The sequence below is a fragment of the Nyctibius grandis genome, chromosome 4 (genome assembly GCF_013368605.1).
Source record: "Nyctibius grandis isolate bNycGra1 chromosome 4, bNycGra1.pri, whole genome shotgun sequence".
NCBI lineage: Eukaryota > Metazoa > Chordata > Aves > Nyctibiiformes > Nyctibiidae > Nyctibius > Nyctibius grandis.
Window position 1 is genome coordinate 4,521,128 of NC_090661.1, and position 21,564 is coordinate 4,542,691.

General features: G+C 39.1%; 1 protein-coding gene across 2 annotated transcripts in view; it reads left to right on the plus strand.

The window, feature by feature from the left end:
- Positions 1 to 215: 215 nt before the first annotated feature.
- PRMT3 (protein arginine methyltransferase 3) overlaps positions 216 to 21,564 on the plus strand; it is a 70,694-nt gene continuing 49,345 nt past the window's right edge. Inside the window, exons 1-9 of one of the 2 annotated variants that reach the window (XM_068398319.1) lie at positions 216 to 273; positions 369 to 501; positions 1,227 to 1,309; positions 2,674 to 2,723; positions 4,036 to 4,138; positions 5,853 to 6,006; positions 9,413 to 9,554; positions 12,675 to 12,740; positions 18,770 to 18,891. In XM_068398319.1, coding sequence (XP_068254420.1) covers positions 243 to 273; positions 369 to 501; positions 1,227 to 1,309; positions 2,674 to 2,723; positions 4,036 to 4,138; positions 5,853 to 6,006; positions 9,413 to 9,554; positions 12,675 to 12,740; positions 18,770 to 18,891 — 884 coding nt within the window. In that variant the 5' untranslated portion in view covers positions 216 to 242. Of the gene's footprint in view, positions 286 to 368; positions 502 to 1,226; positions 1,310 to 2,673; positions 2,724 to 4,035; positions 4,139 to 5,852; positions 6,007 to 9,412; positions 9,555 to 12,674; positions 12,741 to 18,769; positions 18,892 to 21,564 lie in introns of both variants that reach the window. The other variant, XM_068398318.1, reaches the window with a different exon arrangement.

Here is a 21,564-nt window from a genome sequence, read left to right on the forward strand (position 1 = left end):
ACGGCTCGGCCCGCACAAGATGGCGCCGGCCCCGCCCCCCCCTCACGGCTGCGCCGCTGCGGCCGCTCGCGGGCGTTTGAAAAGTAACGGTCGGGGCCGCCGCTAATGGTGACGGCACTGCCCGTGACCGGAGGGCCCCGCCAGGGGGCGCGCTAACCCTCTTGGGCCCGCCCCTCCGCGCTGACGTACGCGGGAGGGGCGGGGCGGCCGCCCGGAAGCGGCGCACGTGGGGCGGCGGGGCCATGGGTTCGCGGGCGGGCGCCGCTCCCGCAGGTGGGTGCCGGGGTGCGCGCCGACCCCCCCCTTTCTCGTCCTCCTCCCTCTCCCTTCTCCCTCCCCGGTCAGTAATTCCTCTGTGGCCTCCACAGGGGCCGGCGGGCCGCCCGTTGAGGAGGAGATGCCCGAGCTGTCCGATGGCGAGGAGGCCTGGGAGGAGGAGGAGGAGGAGGAAGGCCCTGCCGCCGCCGAGGGCCTGCGGACCCGCTGTCTCTTCTGCACCAGGTGTGGCTGCGAGGGCCCCGCGGGCCGCTTTCCTTGTCCCTGCGCTCCCCCTGCCCGGTCGAGGGGCCTCTTGAGGCGCGGTGGCACCCGGAGCCCCTTGGAGAAGGGGGGCTGGGGTGCGAGCGCCCAGACTCAGCCTGCGGGAGGCGGCCACGGCAGAAAATAAATAACACGGAGTTTGTAAGTGCTCTGTTGCTTCCTGATCTTATATACGGCCTTTCTGCTAAAGGCCTGTTAAATCCACACTAAAGGAGGAAGAAGTAGTGTGGAGAGCAGGTAATTCCACTCTCTTCACCCTAAAGCACTATGGAAGTTCGTCTCTTGAATTCTCTTAGTTTTTTTCCCCCCTCATTAGTAAATAGATAAGGATTTTTATTTTGATGCAGCAGATCTAGCTGGTCAGCTCACCTCCTGTATATACAGTTTTTATATTTTGGATTTAATGCTGTCTTTGCTCTGAAGGGGTTTTTGAAAGTTAACAGGGTTCGTGGTTTTGTCAAAGTTTTGCATTTATTACCTTTTGTTGCGAAATGTTTTGCAAGCAAGGTAAAAGCTTCTTTGTAGAGTATGTGAATAAGCAGGTACATGTTCATCCTTTCTCAAAGGCAAAAATGATGTATTCTGAATGCATTACCTAGCAGGTCAGAACAGAGCATATAAAACTCAGCAGTGTTACAACTTTTAAACATGTTAATGCTGCATATTTAATAAATCATTATTTACAGGTTGCTTACTTCTGCTGAAGATGTTTTCTCCCACTGCAACACAGAGCATCAGTTTAATGTTTGTGATATAATCAAGAAATATGGTAAGTTTTTTTCATGACTTGTTATTTTCTTCTGCATATCAGCATCTTGTTTAAAATAAATTGTGAAGATTAGCTTGTTTCTAACTGATTTCCTGGTTGTAGCTGAAGATTCCAAGACTGAGCAAGATAAGCTATTCTAGAAAAATGCTTATTATAGTTATCTTTATGCTGGCCGTTTCCCGTATGCTTTATCTACTGGTAAAACTCTTGGCTAGTAACCAAAGTAAGATTGATCTCTGCTGACTTGTGCTGAATCCCCACTGCCTACTTGATTGACATGAGCCAGCCCACTCCATGCTGGAATAAGAGCTGTTTACCTGATCTACTGGGAACTCTTGCCTGACTGGTGACACTGGTGTTGGGCTTGGGAGCTTAGCAGAGACCAAAGTGGATGTATCCACCAGGAGGTCAAGCAACTGGGCTGTACTGCTGGTGTCTTGGCTTCCCTCAGGTGATTGTAGGAAGGTAAAACCCGCCAATGTCTGGTTTATTCTTTCCAAGTGAAGCGTAAAGTTGGCTATCACTTGAAACTGCTATCTCTTTACACCAAGATGGTGCCTGAAGGAAGGTACATATAGGAGGATATATGTGAAGTGGGGGGTGGCTTTGGAGGAGTTGGGTAAGTACTGGACTACTGAGCCTGAAACTCGTATCTTACAGCATGGGAAAGCAGGGGAAGGGCAACAACATTGAAGAAACACTGTTCTAAGAGCGTGCACTACAAAGGAGAGAGAGGGAGATAAGGGGATGGGAACTACATGAAGCATTTAGAAATCTATATATAAAATTATAAGATCTGCTCTGTTTTCTGTCTAAAATCCAATGGAAAGTATTTTGAGTTTATGCAGTATCCTCGCCGTTCTTGAGGAAAGTACACAATTGTGTTTAAACTACTGTTATTTCTGAGCAAGGTGGCAGTTTTAAATCAATATTGGGGAGTATTCTTGATGAGTAGGCTCAATTTATGTTTTGTTAAGTAGAAAGCTAAAAATATGAACAAAGGAGCACAACAGCCTAAAACATCAGCAAGATAGCTAGTAGGAGATAAATGTGTCTGTCCTGTTGTAGTTTCTTGCCAAATGAGTGAAGTCCTGGTTCATAATCCGTATTTGCATGTGTTCCATTCTTAATTTGTGGCAAATGTATTTCTCTTGAGGGTGACAATTTCCTGGTTTAGTCCTGAGGAAAAGAAAAATGTAGATGGCAAACTTGAGATGGGAAGACTGCACAAGATAGTGGTGTACACCCCAAGGGGAAGCTGACCAATTGAACAAGTAATTAGTATTCATATAATTGTAAAACACGTGTGGGTTTTCTGTAATGCAAGCGCACTGGTTTTTTTTTCTCCTTTCTTTCTTTTTCAGGACTTGATTTTTATGGATACGTTAAACTAATAAACTTTGTTAGATTAAAGGTAGGTGTGCCACATGCTGTTTCTGTAATCTGTGTCTGGAGAATGGGAAATCAAGGTGCTGTGCTTTCAATTTCGCTTTTGAAGTATGAAATTTTGTATTATAGTTCTATAAATAAGAAATTACAGGAATTAAAATAGCTATGGATTGGTTTATTTAGATGTGAAGTTGTTTTCATTTTAAATATATCTAATTAATGTGAGTTTTATTGTTTCCAGAAGGTGATGTTCAGACTTGTAAAAAGCCTGTGCTATGTAGTATCATGTTGTTTTGTTAATTCATCTTGTCCTTTGACTCTGCTGTCTCACTCCAGTAATGGCTTCTCTTCTTGATACCTGAAGTTCCTCAGTCCTTGCATGTATGTTGGTGCAAGTCTTTCCTGGGGCTGTGAGCTTGCTATGCCCCAACTGTGCTGTTAGTAAGGACAACACCTGATCCCTTAGGTGACAGAATCTAAAATTAGTCTTTGCTAGAGTGACATCAGAAACACAGGAAAGCTGATGGGAACTTACAGTTTTAAGTTAGGCCTGGGTATATTTGTGTATTCTGTGACTTTGAAGTATGTTCTTTGGCTGTTCCCTAAAAGTTTAGGTTTAGACTTAGTATCATCTTATGTAATTAAGCATTTTTTACTGAAATCTTCAAATCTTTGCTTAAATCCTCAAATAGTTATTTAAGGCGTAACTAGCTATGCAGACTAAACACAGAAACACAAAAACTGAAGTCCAGAATCTGACCTCTCCTCTTTGTGACAAAGTATTAACTGATAGAATGCAAACAGGAGAGAGAATATAACATTTCTGAAATTTGTCCCTACAGAGCTGTTTGTGTAAAAACACTTTGCAAGATTAGTATCTTGGCTTTATTGATTAACCCTGTTGTAAGCTATGGGTCTGACACAGCCAAACACCTGAGTAAACTTGGTTCCTGATGGCAGTGTAGTCCTAAAAGTATCCTTCAATGTCTGTCAGCCTGCTGTGCTTTACTGCTTGTACTGAATTCCTTGATCCTGTAGCTTCCTGGGCTGTGGGACCCAGCCTAGCTCACAGGTGCAGTTTTATGCTGTTCTCTCATCACCATCGTTGTAGTGTCAGTACGCTGAGTACTTGTTGTCAGAGCCACTGTTCTTGCTAGTCATGCTTTGAAGTAAAGAAAGTAATAACTTTCTCGGCCTTTGCTACAAAGCTACTTTAATAGTACCCCATTTATTTTAATGGGTGGAAGAACAGATCTTTGCCTTATTTTGTTGAATGAAATTGAAGGGCTGGTGTTTTCAAAGAAGCTTAGCTTACATGCTCTTCTCCTTCTGTCTAGAAACCAACAGCAGCATATTTGAGTTCTCTCAGCAGCCCACTGCCTTGGGAAGGAGAGGAATATTTGAAACCAGAGCTAGAAGATGATCTCCTGCTTCAGTTTGGTAAATAAATACATTTCAGTGTGACTGTACTGCATTGTGGGGTAAAAGCGGTATTGGCAGAGTTCATGTCACATGAGGCATCATCACTGTTATTCAGTTGATTTACATACTTGAGAAAGTCCACATACTAGCTGTAGTCATGGCATTAAGGCACACTCTGAAATTTTTACCACGGGTTGTACGTTGGTTTTTAATGGCTGAGATTTCCCTCGTCCTGTTTTGTTATCTGCATTCACTTATTGTAAACATGTTTATAGTGGAGATGCTGCATGTAGTAATGAAGCAGGTCAAAGAGACACTCCACCCAAACTTAATTGGAAGATTTATGAAGCTTTTAAAGCTTCTAAATGTAGGTATTGAAAATCAGATGTATTCTTTCAAAAATGTATGCTATAAGTAAGGAGCAAGTAGTTTGCCTTGTTGAAAATATCTTCATCTTTTATACAGGTTCTATTTTGGACCAACCCAGTGTAAGATACTACAGTGGCATAGAAGAGTTCTGCTTCTTTAGCGGTTCTAGCTATCAGTACAAGCAGCCTTAGTTTCTCATGACAGTTCATTAGATGGTCTTGAGAGAATTCAGTTTGACTTTTGAACTTATTTTTGCTGCCCATGATCCTCCCAATCTCTTCCTATTTTGCACTTGATTGTACATCTTTCTTTTACCTAAACCATAAGGTACTTAGGGCTTGTGGATTTTTTTCTTCTCTGTACAGTCTGCAATGCAGTTTTGCCCTTTTCTAAGTGAGCCCTGCTGCATGATAGCAGAGATAATGTGTGGTAAAGGACATTGGCTGGTTACTTCAGAGATTTTGTGTTTCACTGTATCAGCTCCTGCCTAATGGTGTGCTCCTTGCCCAAGCTATAGACTTTTGAGATGCTTTGAGATGCTGTTGCAGTTGCTAAAGGGTTATGGAGGTGATCTGAACCTCTGAAATATTTTAAGTATCTGTGCTTTGTTTCAGTCCCATAGGCCAAATAGTCTTCCATGATTAAAAGGAATAGATAGATATTTTATTTTTTTTTAATGAAGTATTTTGCCCAATAAGCTGTCTGTAACTTCTTACTATACCCAAAACCACAGTAGCACGTTTTTTTTTTATCCAGTGACATCTGTTGAAATCATCTGATGAATTTAGCAAGAGATGAATGGGACCTAGTGCAGAGTCTGAGTTTTGGTAGTTAAAAAGCAGTGTTTCATCTAGATTCATTCTGCTTACGCTCTTTTGAGTTCTGTGTGTTCATAAGCTTTATAAAAGCCCAAGGAATTGGTTTGAAAATTAAGAGTTACTGTCTACTTTTAAGAAATGTTGAATTTATATACCTTCTTATCTTTTACCATTACTATTAACAGCCCTTTTTGCTTCAGAATAACATAATTGGAAAAATAGAGAATACGACTGTAATTAACTTAATTACAGCCTAAACCTAATGTCTCCTTTATCAGTAATCAAACACTGGTATATAAAGAAGCCTGCATTCTGGATTTATTTGCTTTGTTAACTTAGAGCTTGCTTCCAGCATACTTTTTTACTGAGTAGTAGTATGTTCTGCAGTTAGTCCTGTCAAATTCAGTGATGCTTCTTGTAAAACAGACTACTTTTACAAATCATCAAAGCCAGAAATAGCAACGCTGAAAACATATGTTTATGAGCTGCTGTGAAGCAACATGTGACTAGTAGGGGTTTTTTTTCCCCCCTCCCTGTTTCATCAGATATAGAAGACCTTTGCGAACCTGCAAACGTTTTGCCTTCTAATGGTTTAAATGATACCATGATGCTCCTTGAACAATTAAAACATGCAGAACACAGAGCAAGACTCGCAGAAGCAGCCTTGGCTAGAGCACAAGACGATCTTCAAAAAATGAAGTAAGTATTTGAACTGAATTTTTTGGGTTTTTTATTTGATATGTTTCAGGTAAGATGAGATATTCATGTTTCAAGACCAATAGAAATTCAAAGAAGTGGTAGAATGTAACTACGGAGTAAAACTCATGATTTATGTTGGGACTGTAGATTTCACTTTTATCTTGCAGATGATTAGTAAACATCTTGTAGATGATCAGTAAAACCCTCACAAATTGAAAGAGCAAAGTATGCTTAGGAAAGCTAAATAAGCACATGGCCCAGAAACATGTATTTTGCTTTAGATCACTCTCTCTTTTTCAGACACTTTTCCATTAGTCCTTTAAATATGAATTTAAACATTGAAGATGTACACAATGGAGAAGAGGGAGGTATAGACAAATTAAATATGGGACTCTCAACATTTTGAGAGATGTCTCCAAACATTTATTGTTAGTAGTAGAATCCAATGACAGTTCAGAGAAACCCTCAGTGAGATGAATAAACCAGCTTTTCAGCTACTTTTATTTTCAGTCTTGGATATGGGTTCTGTTAGTAAGAATATTCAGAGCATTCATGAATCAGGACATCCCCATAGCTGCCCATGCTACTTCTAAATCTTGAGGTCTTCAAAATATGGATTGCTGATGCTTATGGATAAAATGGGAATATAAACTTCTTTTTGGATCACATGAGTTTAAATCCTATACAAACATGTCATGTCACGATCACACTGATTGGGCACTGAAGAACTGAAATTGCGTGTAAGAGACTTGGAGAAATAATTCATGTTCTTTTGTGGAAAAGCGGCAAAAACCTTGTTTTGTAAAATATATGTGAGGGTTCATTTTATGTTTTGAGAGTACACGCTTGGTGTTATTAGTAACTAAGCATACCAAAGTAAATTCATGTGTGTGTTCAAATCCTACCAGCTGTGAACAATTATACATGTCAAAAAGGAACAGTTTTGTCTTTTTCTGGGTTTAACTTTTGCAAATTGTACTTTATAGCATACAGTACTCTTCTGATATCTTTGTGTACATTATGCATGAATTCATCATGAACAATAAGAATGAGAGAAATTTGTCACCGTACTTGGAAAACTTGTTTTTTCTGTATGCCATCTTGTCTTACTCTTGTTCCTGTCTTTTTCATTTAAAAGAAAGAAAAGCCATTTCAGGTCATCAATTGCAATTTCTTTTCAGCTCTCTAAACTTCAATCAGACATAAATATTTCTTTTTGAGATTGGTATATCAAATTATTTGCTGTTGTAAATGCAGGCTCTTCATCAGAGAACGGCTGGCAGAAAAAATAGACAGGTGTAGATCTGATGAAGCAACACAGTTTTAAATTATGGACAGATGAAGTAGTTGTGTTGTAGTAGCCTACATGCTGTAATTCATAGTGATACTGGTCCGTGCTGGAGGTGATGCCATTGAAAGAGACCATGTATGGATGTTTCCTTTCAGGTAAACCTCTGCGAAATAAAGATAGCCCATAAGTCTGATGTGGAGCAAGAATAGTATACAGGACCTTACTCTACAGTAACCTATTTTTCTACTGATTTCTGTCACAGAAATAGGTTTGTACTGGTATTTAGCAGGCTGGTTGGCTGACTTCAACTTCTGGAGTACAAAAAAAACCCCAAAACACTAGATCGAGGAGCTTTCTTATGCTCTACCTATCTACAGAGACTTCTTGGGAGACTAAATAACTGCAACTTCTTTCAGTTGCAACATGATTGCATTATGCAGGTCTTGCTCTCTAAAATGTGGAAAAAATATTGTAGGTTTTGTAGTGACTGCCTGTTCAGGATCAGTCATGCAGCTCCCTAGAGATTGTTGCTTTCTGAGCCCTGGAATAATAGTATGAGGACACCCACTAATTAAATATGAAATAATTTTTGCAGTAATGTTTTTCAAGTTTGCTAGACCATGTAGACTTGTTGAATTATGAGAACTGAAAGGGGTGCAATGTAAAGACAGATGGAGGCCTAGTGACCTTTTTTTCCCCTTCACAAATGGCCTTTCGCATTTGATGTAACTTAAAGATTTAAGAGTATGGCTAGTATATCCTGAATTTTTTCGTCTGTCCCCTGTTTAGAGATGACGGCTTTTGTTTTTACTTACCTGCTTTTTTCTTGATTAAAAAGACAAGAGGGCAGCTCTGTCTCTAGGGTTTATTTGATACTTGTGTTGTGTGCGTAGGCTGGAGGAACTGTTGGCTGAATCCATTGTAAATAGTTTTAAATTGAAAATGGATTAAATCTTATAAAATGCTAATTATATGTATGTCATAGAATCTATTTTTTGTAAGTTTCCATTTTTATCTTTTTGATATTTATTTAAAAGTAAGGAAAGTGCAAACTGCTATAGTAAAGAACAATATTAAAAATAAGATCTAGACCTTTACCTGTATGTCAGCAAGTATAGGAAGTTTCTGATACTGAAAAACTTTAATACGAGTTCCTTTACCACCTTCTCTTCCCCGTCCAAACTAGTTGAGCAGAGAAGTATTTGACATGTCAGGAGTGGAATAGTATTTTTGTTTTTGTTGTTCTATAGGGGTGGTACTGGTAATGAGATGTTACCTACAGCTTCTATACATTAAGTTCCTATTTAAGAAAGTATGAGCACTGTTAAAGGTGAGCTTTGGCTGCCTCGAAGTGGTCTAGGATGCAAGTTTTGTTGATGTTGGGTGGTAGACCTTGGAGGGAATATTGTCTGGCTCAAGAGTGTTTGCTTTTACACTTCATTGTGGGTATAGCATGAGCTGTTTGCACGTCAACTTTTAGTTGTGTTTTCATGATAAAACCTTTGATTTGTGTACTTTGCCATCAAAACTGCTTTGAGAAATGAGAAGAGAACATGCGTATTAGAAATGCAAGGCCACGGAGGAGGAAAAATAAGCAGCATGAAATTCAAGTAATAAATTGAATTTTAAGCTCGGGTTTGTTTCCACCCAAATGCTTCAGTTTTAAAGTACTTTCTTCTACCTGCCGCTAGTCATGCAGCAATGTATGCTTTGTAGTTCTTGTGCTGCTTGTTGTATTGAGTCTGTACCTGCATTACACAGCCTAAAACGCATGTTTTGACCACTGTGGTACTAGCTTTTGTACTAGTGAGCACAAAATAGATAATTCCTCCTTAAAAACAGAAATGAAGTCCGAATGTTTCACTGCAGATATTTGCTGGTTGAAAGCAGAAAGTAGCCATTGCAGGAGGGTGATGGAGGGAGAATGGTGGTGCAGCAGCCTGGAGGAGCCGGCAGAGGGAGGTTGGGCACGCTTAAAACCATCCCATTGTTGTCAGAGCCCTTGTGCAGGCTGGATTCCTTATCTCTTCCAAGCCCCTTCTCCCCCCTCTACCCTCGCCTCCTTTTCATGGTCACATAAACATGTCTCAAGGGTATATTTCAAATTGATTACAGGCAATTTGCACAGGATTTTGTGATGAACACAGATGTCGGGAGCAGCTCGTCATCCAGCACCATTGCAGACCTTCACGAGGATGAGGATGGTGTTTACTTCAGCTCCTATGGGCATTATGGGATACACGAAGAGATGCTAAAGGTTAGAAAGTCATCTCAACTGCATCTTAGTGGGACTAAAGAGGAAAGATGGAATGAAGTGGGCTGTGTGCCCATAAATAGACTGCAGAGCAGCTGCATTTTTAACCCTTCCTATCCATGATAGTTTTTTCCTAGGAGTTGGGTTGAGAGATCTTTTTCCTGTTTTATTTCCTTTGTACAAATTCTGTTTATGGGAAGCATTAGGAACATAAAATCACTTACTCTACGGATATGCTTGAAAATATATTACAATATCTATACCACAACCTTACCTTGCCAAAAGCAGCTTTTTCCTGGGTGCTTAAAACATAAAGGATAAAACATGGTACAGACAGTGAATATTTTTATTTAGTTTATATTTTCCTAACAACTGAAATCTGTCAGGCAAAACCACTTCTCAAATATTGTGGTTTCCTATTGCTTTAGGTAAACAGAAATTGTTGATATTTGTGCACTGATAACATGACATTGAACAGCAGGAAAAATTGTATGTTCCTTTTATATGATAAAGATAAAATAATTAAGGCTTAAATCTCTTCAAAGGCAAACCTATGTATGCCCTTTTAACTTTAAAAAAAAACAAACACAAAATCCAGCAACTTATAATTGACATGAAAATCAAAATCTCTTAGTGCTTTCTTTAAGAGAAAGTATCATAGTTGTGAAAGTCATAAACAGTTTTGTCATTTTGAGACAAATAAATAAAATTACTGCCTAATGTAGAGATAGAATACAGAGTTGTGAAGTGACTTTGTCCATACAGGTAGCATATAAAGTTTTCTGCTTTGTATATCATTTAGTGGCCCCAATGTATAAATACACATGAATCTGTGTTAGGAATAGTATAAGCATGAGGTTAATTTTTTTAGGGGGGGGGCGTGGATTTTAGAGGCACAGAGATGTCTGCTGAGGTGGAAGAATATTTTCCAAAATATATAGTCTAGAGAAATATTTTTAAAGTCTTGAAGATAAATAAAAATGATAGAAGTGTGGTATTGCAGTTGTATAAGGTGTCATTTGAGATGTTATAGGGTGAAGAAGCCTTTCTGTTTGCTGATCAAGTTTATAATAATTCTGCATCTCTGCACAAGGACATTGGTACAAAATCATATTTTATTGTTTTCAAGGAATGTTTGTCAGAATGCTTTTAAGAAGACTTTTGACTTTCCTAAACATAGGAAAGCAATTGATTTTTATCATGTGCATTGAATTTTTTCCTATATGCTAGACATTCACTTTGATATTTTTTTTTTTATGTCTACATTATTTATATAAATATAGTGGCTTGCTATATTGAAATTTTCAAGTAAGGAGTCTTGCTGTCTGAATTTTAAGTCTGTTTCTGACACTATTCTTTTTTGAAACCTTTTTTTTCCTTATGCCTGGTAGTGATAGGATGAAGTTTCAATTTGGTGTTTTTTTGCTGCAAATACTTTAGAGATGGGAAAAGAGTGTTACTTCATGCTGGCCAAATGGCTGGTGTTTCCCTTGTTCTGTTTTTTTCCTCAAGAATTTCTTGACTCATCTTAATAAATTCCCTTACCATTTTCTTTAAAAACAAAACAAAAAAAGGGCATTACATTGAAATGGCGAGTGAGAGAATGGAATTGATGAATAGAGAGACCTGAAGTGAATGAGTGTGGCTCACTTGAGCAGCAGTGCATATCGTAGAGGCAGCAGCTAGAATGGTATTGATTAAGTTGGGGCAGTGTTGGGGCAGTGCGAGTGGGCAGGATGTAAGGCTGAAAGCTTTCCAGCTCACTGCTTTCTCGATTGATGCTGAACCTTATGATTTTTTTTTTTAAACTTTTTTGGTCGTTTCAGCAAATCCTTTTATATACCACAATAGAGGTGAAGTACTAAAAATAGTTGCTCTGAATATAACATCATAGTAAACCAATACAATTTTAAAGGATCCCAGTTTTTTTATTCACATTAATTATTTATAGTTTTAAAGTACAATTTTGTAAAATCATCCCTAACAGTTTCTTTGCGTTCTCTGTGTGTGTGATAATCCTCCTAAACTTAAAACTGGATTTTAGGGTTTTCAAGCCTCAAAATAATTTCTTTTGTCTCCACAATTTTTATGAACATAGCCTTTGTTCTTAGTCTCTGTGTTTAGATCTTGTTTTTCTATTAAAATACTTTGGTCTTTCTCACTAGAGAAAATTTCTTTAGTTGTTCTGTTGTTTCTAAAAATTCTTACCTGCTGTAGTAGAAAAATGTTAACTTAAATATAAGCAAGTTTAACTTAAATGTAAAGTTGGATTTTATGCTTCAGTATTATTTGTAGTGTTGTCTTCACTAGATAAAAATTGCTGAAAAATTTTTTTTTGCTTTGCTCTAACACTTAAACTGCGACAGCAATTCCAAAGCCTATACTTGGCTGTCAGTTTGTGAACTTGCTCATGTATATTAAAGAGAATCAATGTTTTAATATATTACCTTGCTGGTAGATTGAGTTATACTGTTAGCTTTCATATACTGAGATACTGTAAATGTTCAGTTGTATGCTTGAAAACATTCCAGCTTCTCAGGTCATGTTGTATTACAGTTAAGTTTGTTTATTTATTATATTGGGCTTTCATAGAATGGTCTGTACAGCTTCAGTTACTAGCTTGTAGTCAAGTTTGCAAATTTGCAGTTTGTTCAGAATTAAAAAAAGTTAATTTGATCCATAACTTTTTTCAAAGGAATGTCACAGGAGTGTCAGAGAATAAAATGATACGAAAAGTTTTATGAGCTCGTGACTTAAACTTTTACCATTGTATAGAAGGTTGTTATGTAAAGTTGATGCAGTATTGCTACTCTACTACTGCTGTTCCTGGAAAGTGGTGAAGAGGTATTAAGAACTTTGAAACATCCAAAATCAAATGCAGCAGGTCAGAAAAGTGTAAGCTTCTTATTTTTCCTCCAGAGGCTCAGCTGGCTTAATTTGCAAAGACAGTAAATTCTGGAAGAATATAATATGGAAAGTGTTGTGATGGCAGAGCCCTTATAAGGGCAGTAGACACAAAACGTCTTTAGGCCAAGTTAAAAAGCAAGTTTCTCAGCATTTTTAAACAATATACTGTACGTAAGTAGAAAAAGTGAACATTGTTTTTTATCCTTTAAATCATAGGATAAAGTGCGTACAGAAAGCTATCGTGACTTCATCTATCAAAACCCCCATATCTTCAAGGACAAGGTAGGTAAAACAGCTCAGAAAGACAATAATTTCTGTGCTTCATTTTTTCTCAAGTGGTAGAAATCCTTCAGGTTGGCTACTTTGTAGCTTTGGGAATGGGATATTGCACTGACAAGATCTGATTTAATGTACTCTGGCTTTATTAGGTGGTAGAGTGCTATTCAGCTGCTGGAGGGTGCAAACTGCTGATAACAGAAGTGCTGATCGCTATTGTCATTGTTCTGTGTGCCATGTCGGGATGTTCATTAATTATGTTGGGGTTAGGTTGAGTCTTTCTTGTCCGGTATATTAAGTGGAATGTAGCTTAGGGGGCCTCTTTACCAGAATTTAAGTGAATTTCAGTTTGTGCCTGATACAGTAAAAACATCCTAGAAGCACTGTGTAATTAGAACTGGGGAAGAATTCAGATGCAGCTGACTTACTGAATTAGTGTTGTTTAGTCTCTCCAGACTAGGTTATTATTAAGGGATTTAGAACCAGGACCTAGTATTTCACTTGCAGTGAGAAGAGATGGCACTGACTCGTTTATGATCTGGCTGTGGTTATGACTCCTGCACAGTTATGATCCTCTTCTTGTGAAGACAGTGTATTTCTGCTGGCTATTGCTGTTGAGTTTGTGGTGTTCCGAGTTATGCTGTGCAGCCTTCTGTTCTGGATTAGCTTTTCTCTACTTAGTGTTTACCATTCTGAAGCTGTGTGTGGATATTTCTTAATGTGAAACCAGGATGTCTAGGTTTATGGAAGGCAATTACTATTGGTTTTTTATTTTGGTTTTGATTGAGACTTTGTTAATAAGTGATAATAGAAGGCTTCAGAATAGTGGTGGAAGTAATAAAAGTGCATCCATCTGATAGTTCCTCAGTTGGAAATTGTGCTAGATATGGTTTTGTTAGGTGGGAGGTATTTCTAGGTAGATATGTATGTCTTTGTATGTCTTACCTCAGTTTTCTTTTGTCAACTACAGCACAAAAACATTAGTAAAGAGTTTTCTTCCTTTTTGCTTCAATCCATGTCACAAGCCTGCTTCTACTAAACATTTCTAAGCTCTTTAGTTATAAAGAGAGAATAAGCAAAAGTGTTTAAGAAACATTATGCTGCTGTCTACTTAAAAGGTGCGGGTGACTGGGTAGCTGGGTGTCTCATCCAACAAAGCAGGAAGATCAGTAAAGGAAAGAAAACTTTCTTGGGAGAAATTTAGTTTCACAGATGCCCCTAAAATTGATAACTGCACGTTTTCACAGGGTAAGACTGATCTTAAATTACGTGGAACATATGTCCTAGTGGAACAGTAATTTTTCAGGATTGGTTGTGTTTCTCCTCTGTTGTATGGACCTGTTGGTAACTTTTGGAACAAAATGCAAGTGAACTGTTCTAGACAATGTTTCAGCCCCAGCTGTGGATGCACTTGCTCAGGAATCAGCTAGAAAATGTGCGTGCTTCATCTGTGTTTTTACTTCATGTAAAAGCATTCAACTTCTAAAGAAAAGCCTGTCTATTGTCGCAACATCTTCAGACTGGTTTCTGAACTTGGTGTTTTTACAGCAGTTTTTTGATCAGTTTTACCTCAAATTCATAGTGTATCCAAACCCATTATAGTGTATGGAGACAGAATGTAGGAAAAGATTCTCAATACTTTGAGTTCCGAACAGCTTCCATCCAGGTGATCAGTGCCCTGCTTAACTTCCGTGCCTGACCAAATGTCAAGGTTGCTTTCACTTGGTACGCTTTTATGGAGAACACATGGGATTTTTTTCAGAGATCTGGCTTTGAGGTGACATCTGTTACAGACTTCTGCTGAAGGAACTGTTAAGATATTTTGCTTAATTTATGTATCATATGATGTTCTCAGAACCATGCTAATGAGTGAAACTTCCAACTTGAGGAAATATGCTGTTATTCCTTAAAAGTCTGGTTACAATTAAAAAAAAAAATGGTGAGTAAAAGTCGTGATTCCCTGTTTCCTAGAACTCCCATATGGTATTCCTCGCTAGAAAACATGTAGTGATGCTTTTTGTTGTCTCTGAAAGGACACCTGTGAGGTGGGTAGGGAGGAGATTGTTACAAGAGCTTAATTGATCGTACTAGCTTTTGATGCAAATCTGTAGTGTCCCAAAGAGGTGTGATTGCATGTAACAGATGATAACAGAATATTGAGATTTGTTTATTATGCATACTTTATTCAGAACCAGGCAATTTGTTTGTTCTCTCTCAGCTTTCAACAGAAATTATCAAAGCTTGAATGAATCCTGTTTGCTGCCTTTATTTTCCACCTGTCAGATGTACTTGATATGAGAATAGGACAATTTAGATTACCTAGCAGGAGTAGTTAAGGTGGCCTTACTCAGTAAAAGGAAGTGTGGTCCATTTTACAGCGAGAGTATTTTTTGGTAGAAAAATAATTGGTTAGAAAAGCACTGTTGCCATGCTTAGTTTTTGTAATAGAATAGAAGTCTGAAGCAGCCATCAGTGCCATACTGAGGAAAACACCTGAGTTTTTAAACATTGTCCCTGCTAAAAGTTCAGTGATGGAATTAATTGGCCAAATTACCTGACCTCCTGTTTTTCTGAATTTGAAGTAATTTTTTTTTCTGTTCCTAAAAGTAGAATATCAGTTTTGATTAGACTGCAGAGAAGGATGTGATGCTGCAATACACTATGGTATAGTCAAATCACCAGTCCAGCTGCTCCAGATCTCTGGTGAGAGGCCATATGTGATCACTGCAAGAATGCATTAGCTGTGGACCCTTGTCCTGAGGCTAATTGGTGATCATTCTGCTTGTCTTTCTGTTCCTCAGATGTGTTCCAGCTTGTATATTTTCTCTCCAGTGCCTTTTTCTCCACCCCCATCCCCTGCCTGAGGCTAAATGAATTCTATCTGGGTTTTTAAGTGACCAGGGCAACTGTCCAAAGTGGTGTCTGTTTTGATTTCTTTCCAATTTGTGGTGATTGCTCTCTTTGATGCAACTGTACATCAAGATCATTCTTTCACAGAGGTTTATTTTTGGCTCTGACTTCCAGCTTTCATGGTTCAGCAATTTTGTTAACTACTAGGGGTAAAGTGTTAGAATAGATGATGTTAGGGGGCATGAGATTTCAGCAGCTGCAAGAACATTGATTTTTACTTTCCATTCTGTCTCCAGAAGACTTCAGCATGGGGATTTCTGTAGCCATCACGTACTCGCATGTAACTTGTGAGTTGTAGAATTGATTACTATTGGAACATAGCTGCAAAGAGTTCCAAGTGGAACAAGTAACTCTGTCCACAGCTTCTGTGGCCAGCCTCTACACAAGATGCTGTAAAAAATTCATCATGCTGATGTGTTCTATTCTGATTCCAGATGGTAAGTTGCTCTGTGAAGACAGGTGGCAGTCAACTTTTCAGTCGTTGCTTCCTGGTACACTACAGCAGAAGCTCACTTACACTATGCTGCTAAGGATAAATGGCTATTTTTATTCATGCTGGCTTCAGAATCATTGCTCTGTGTCCATCATCAAAATGTGTAGAACTGTATGCAAGGCAAGGCGAGCAGACCTAATGTGCAGAGCATTCAAGTACTTTGATTCTGTTTGTCAGGTGAAATTTAAAAGTGCATGTGCAAGTTGTTATTGTGGCAAAGCAAGAACGTTCAACAGCTCATAAGCTAGAAAGTTTGTCAGCAGAGTGCATTATTACCTTGAAATATTTTGTAAAATGGGGTTATAATTCTCAAGTGTGGGATTGATTACTGAGTGATTTGATGCCTTCTTTGGAAAAAATTTTAATGTCATGAAAGCTGTAAGGACAGCTTTTACAACACTGGATGCTGTGCTAAGGAGAGACAGTGAAATAAGTTAGTTTTCCTTTCTAATAAATTATTTTTATGACTAGTAATGGTGACTCAATGTTCCTGTTATCTTAGAAGTGTTTTAGAGTGCTTACTCTCTTGTTTAGGTCTCTTGTATAGGGAAGGAAGTCTGTCTTTACAGTTCTGATGCCGTTAATGCTTAAATGCTATGCATGATACGAGTGACTGTACGTAGTGTTTAGGAAACGTTTTTGATTTTCAGATTTCAAAATGTTTTTGGATTTAGTGCATGGAATTTTTGAGCACCATTAGTAAAGCTTAACTATATTAGGTAGAAGTCTAACAATCAGACCACTGATGATGTCACCAAAGCAACAGAAGGCACCCTCAGCAAATTTGCAGAGGATGCAAAACTGGGAGAAGTGCTTGATACACCACATGGTTGTGCTGCCATTCAGAAGGACCTCCACAGGCTGGAGAAATGGGCCAACAGGAGTCCTGTGCAAAGGGCCTGGGGCAATGCAAAATCCTGCAGAGGGGAGGGAAGAATAACCCCACATGCTAGTAGAGACTGGGGGCCTACTGGCTGGAGAGCAGCTTTGCAGAAAAGAATTGAGGGTCCTGGTTAACACCAAGTTGACCATGAGCCAGCACCACACACCCTTGTGGCAAAGGCAGCCAACCAGCCTCCTGGGCTGCATTAGGAGGAAGACTTGTCACCAGGAGGTCAAGAGAAATAAACCTTCTCTTGTACCCCAGGGAGGTGACTTCTGGAGTGCTGTGCCCAGTCCTGGGCTCCCCAGTGCAAGAGTGAGATGAACATACTGAAGTGAGTCCAGTGAAAGACTGCAAAAGTGATGAAGGGACTGGAGCATCTGTGATACAGGGAGAGGCTGAAGGAGCTGGGGTAGTTTTGTCTGGAGAAGAGAAGGTTCAGGAGGTGTCTCATCAGTGTGTATAAATGCCTGGTGGTGGGGAGTAAAGGTGGAGCCAGACTCTTCTCGGTGGTGCTCAGGGTTAGGACAAGAAGCAATGGGCACAGATCCAAACAGTTGCCTTTAAAGCTTAGGAAATGCTATTTTACTGTGAGGGCAATTGAAGAGTGGCACAGGTTGGCCAGAGAGGTTGTGGAGTCTCCATCCTTGGAGATACTGAAAAGCTGTTCAGTCATGGTCCTGAGCAAGTGGCTTTAGTTGACCCTGCTTTGAGCGAGGGGGGTTGGACTGAGTGATGTCCAGAGGTCCCTTTCAACCTTAGATATTCTGTGTTTCTGTGAAAAGGTCAGATGTGAAACTCGTAGATTAAAAATCTGCTGTAACACGTTCAAGATTAAAAGTGTTAGTTTTTAAGCTGTAGAGAAGTTTTCAGCTGTTAGAAGAAATATACTATTATGGTACCGAGGCCTGAACAAAGCTTCTTGGTAAAATTGCTGCTTTATGAAGTTCAGCGCTGCTAGCAGTTCAACTCTACTGATTAATACATGTGGTACTATTTTCTTAGTCGCTTCGCTTTTTTGAACTTTTTAGTCTTCCTATAGTAGCTAATAGGTGAGATACCAAAAACAAGTATTTGCATGAGTCTTGTTGCTATGTTGAGTGTACTTTTTTCAAGTGTAGTGATGAAGTTTATTTTTCTTTCAGGAAAACTTATGGATCTCATCTTCCTAGATTTTTTTGGTCCTATTTCGATTATAAATAGTGTTAGACAGAAAACATTTCCAGGTGTTAAAATTGTGCCAGTTACCATTTTGAAATTTAGTCATCTTGAGCCATAGCTGTTTTGAGGCACTGGCCGTTTCTGGCAGAGGATTCCTAAATAAAGTTTATGAATAGACTCTTAATGAGAAACTGCAGTTAGAATATGTTTTTTTGATGGCAGTGCTGAATTCAGTTGTTAGTGATTCACTGATTAAAATTGTTCAGGCTCTGATCTCCTGTTTCTGCTGTTCAAGTAACTTTTTAATTGTTGCCCAAATAATTGCTTGTGATTGTTTCTCCGTGGGACTGAGTTCATTTGCAGCTGGAGCTAGTCTGCTTTGTTGTCTATCTGTAAAAGGTAGTAGAGGGTGTGGAGTTAGAACTGCAGTTTGACTTGGATATCTCTGAATGTAACAGTAAGACTTAATGTTACCATTTGTTCCTTCTGTTAGGGTATGGTATCTCACTGATGTAGAAAGAAGTGTAAAAAAAAAATCATAGTAAGGGAAATAAATGGAGGTAAAAATAAACATCTTATTCATTTCAGGTGGTTTTGGATGTTGGCTGTGGAACTGGAATACTCTCAATGTTTGCCGCCAAAGCAGGCGCGAAGAAAGTAATTGGAGTTGACCAGTCTGAAATCATCTATCAGGCCATGGACATCATTCGGTAGGAAAAGTTCCAAGAAAAGTATGGTAAATATTGCTGTAAAAAGTTATTAAAATGCTGTTAGTAGTTAATGATCACCTATCACTGACTCTGTCCTTCTTTGTCTGAGGAATTAACACAGGTTTTGATGTGCAGTCAAGTTGTTTGCTCCTCTGATAGAGGTAATTAAAACAGGGCTGTAGTTAAGGCAGGATGTTTCCCAGACCTTCCTCCTAGTGTTAGCATAGGGCCTGCGCTGCCTTGCTGCAGAGGCTCCAACTGACTGCTACTGGTCCATTTTCTGTTCTTATGCTTTAAATGTTTCTACTGATAAAATTCTAAATTTTTAGACAACAGTTGAGACACGTTCCAAGAGGATGTGAGAAACTTTTCCTGACTGCACTACTTTGAGTTAAAGAAACAGTTCTGACGTAGATAAACCTGGTAAAAGTTGTTTACTTGTGTGAAAATTAAACAATATATGTGTTTGTATATAGACATTTTCTATAATTATATAATTTCTATCATTTTCTACATTACAGAAAACTAAACTTTTACTGGGTTCATCTCTATATATTTTTAGATCTTCATGTTGGAACTGCGATGTTTTTAAACAAAAGCTTGTCACATGTCAGTTAACTTTTACCAATTTTAACACATACAAAGGAGACAGGTAACGTAGCTTCCTTTGGCGAATAGGTTTTATAGTTATATGGTATTGTAGTTTTAACTTGTGGAAAACCTTTCTCTAGTGAGGCTCTTTGTACGTTGGTATATTTAAGGAAGAGACTTCGTGAGAATAGTAAATGTCTATTACCCCTTATTTTGTTTCTTTAGAAACCTACTGTCTTCTGGCTTTTGTGCTAGTTGGAAAGTGATTACTGTTGCACTGTAAGCATTTCTATAGTTGGAGGGAAAAAACCTACTTTTAGAGCATGCACACAGACATACTTGCACACAATCTTCAGAGTCACTGAGAAGTTGTTTCCAGGAGAACTATGAAGATGTTGCATACTGTGTAAACTGTCACGGAATAATAGAGGGTGGAAGGGACCCCTTGGGGGCTGGCATCTGGTCCAGTCCCCTGTCAGAACAGGCTCAGTTCCAATAGCTGACTCAGGCATCAGCTAGTCGAGTTCTGAACATTGCTGCTTCTGTCTGAACTACTCTAGGAAATGTCTTGTTTGACCGTCCTTACTTCTGAAATATCAAATCATAATTTCCATTGTTGCAGCTTGTATCTGTTGCCTCTCTTCCAGTCCCTGTGATACAAGAAAGAGCTTGGCTCTGGCTTCTCTTCATCCTTCTGCTAGGCAGAGGAAGACATCAGAAGCCCGTCCCTTAACCATCCCTTCTTAAGGCTAAACAAACCCAGTTCTCTGCTTCTCACTATGTGTCATGTCCTTCAGCCCCGCATCATCTTGGTGCTCCATTCACTGGACTTGCTCTGGTATGTCAATGTCTGTCTTGTGCTGGGGAGCCCACAACTGGACACTGTACTCCAGGTGCAGTTTTGCAATCATCAAATTGAGGGGAAAGAACACTTTCCTTCACCTGCTGCTACAAGGGCACACCGCTGACTTAGGTTCAGCTTGTTCACTCAGCCCCTCATCAGTGCAGAGTGGAAAGAAATCAGCTCTGCTTGCTAAACCGGCAGGAACCAATCTGTACTGTTTCATGGGGTTATTCCAGCCGAGGTGCAGGTCTTCGTCTTTGCCCTTGCTGGATCTCTGAGGTTTCTACAGTCTGAGGTCCCTCTAAATAGCAGCCTTACCCTCGCATATCAGCTGCTCACCACTAATTCAGCATTATCCACAGACTTTCTGAGAGTGCATTCTGTCCCATTAGGTCACTAATAAAGGTGTTAATTAGTATCAGAACTAGCACTGAACCCTGAGGGATACCTTCTGGTACCTGGCTGCCAGTTAGACTTTGTACTGCTTCTCTCGCCTCTTGAACCTCATGGTCTGGACAGCTTTCCACCTGTCTTAATAAATACCTGTTTAAGAAAAGTACTATGTTAAGCATTATGTGCAACTTCTACCAAAATGCTTTTATGGCACAAGAACTTGTTCTCTAAAGAGAACTTTTTCCACAAGTCCTGACACCTTCAGAGTTGGTTACAAATGCGAAATGGTGTTTTATTTCTAATGTACTAGATGACAAACTTAGAATTGTTCATATCTTTCAACAAAAAGTCCTTTATGTGTTATTTACACTTAGAGGACGATAGAAGTATCAGCCAATATGTATTACCTTTGGTGAGAAGGGCAAGCCTTTAAGAAAAACAACAAATCAAAACTCTTAAACTCTCTTTAAGAGTGATGAATTGCCACTTGAAGTATACTCTGAACCACTGCGAAGGCTATACATTTATAGATACCTTCTGCTATAAAAGGTTCAATTCACATTGAAGTTTTCAGTTCACATCAGAACAATTTATATTTGTCTTGTTAAACCTTCTTTTCCTGAAGGAGTAAAGCTGACAAACTTGTAATGGAGTAACAAGTATTTATTGGAATTCTGAACAACTGAGTTGCTTAAAAATGACTACTGCAGTGTACTTCCACCTGTGATTAAAGTATGTGCTTAAGAGCTTTTGTCCCTCTCAGAATTCAGGTTATTTCTAGCATGCTAATTACTAGAGACAGTGCAACCCTTGTGTATAAGTAAACTGGAATAAGTGGCCTGAGT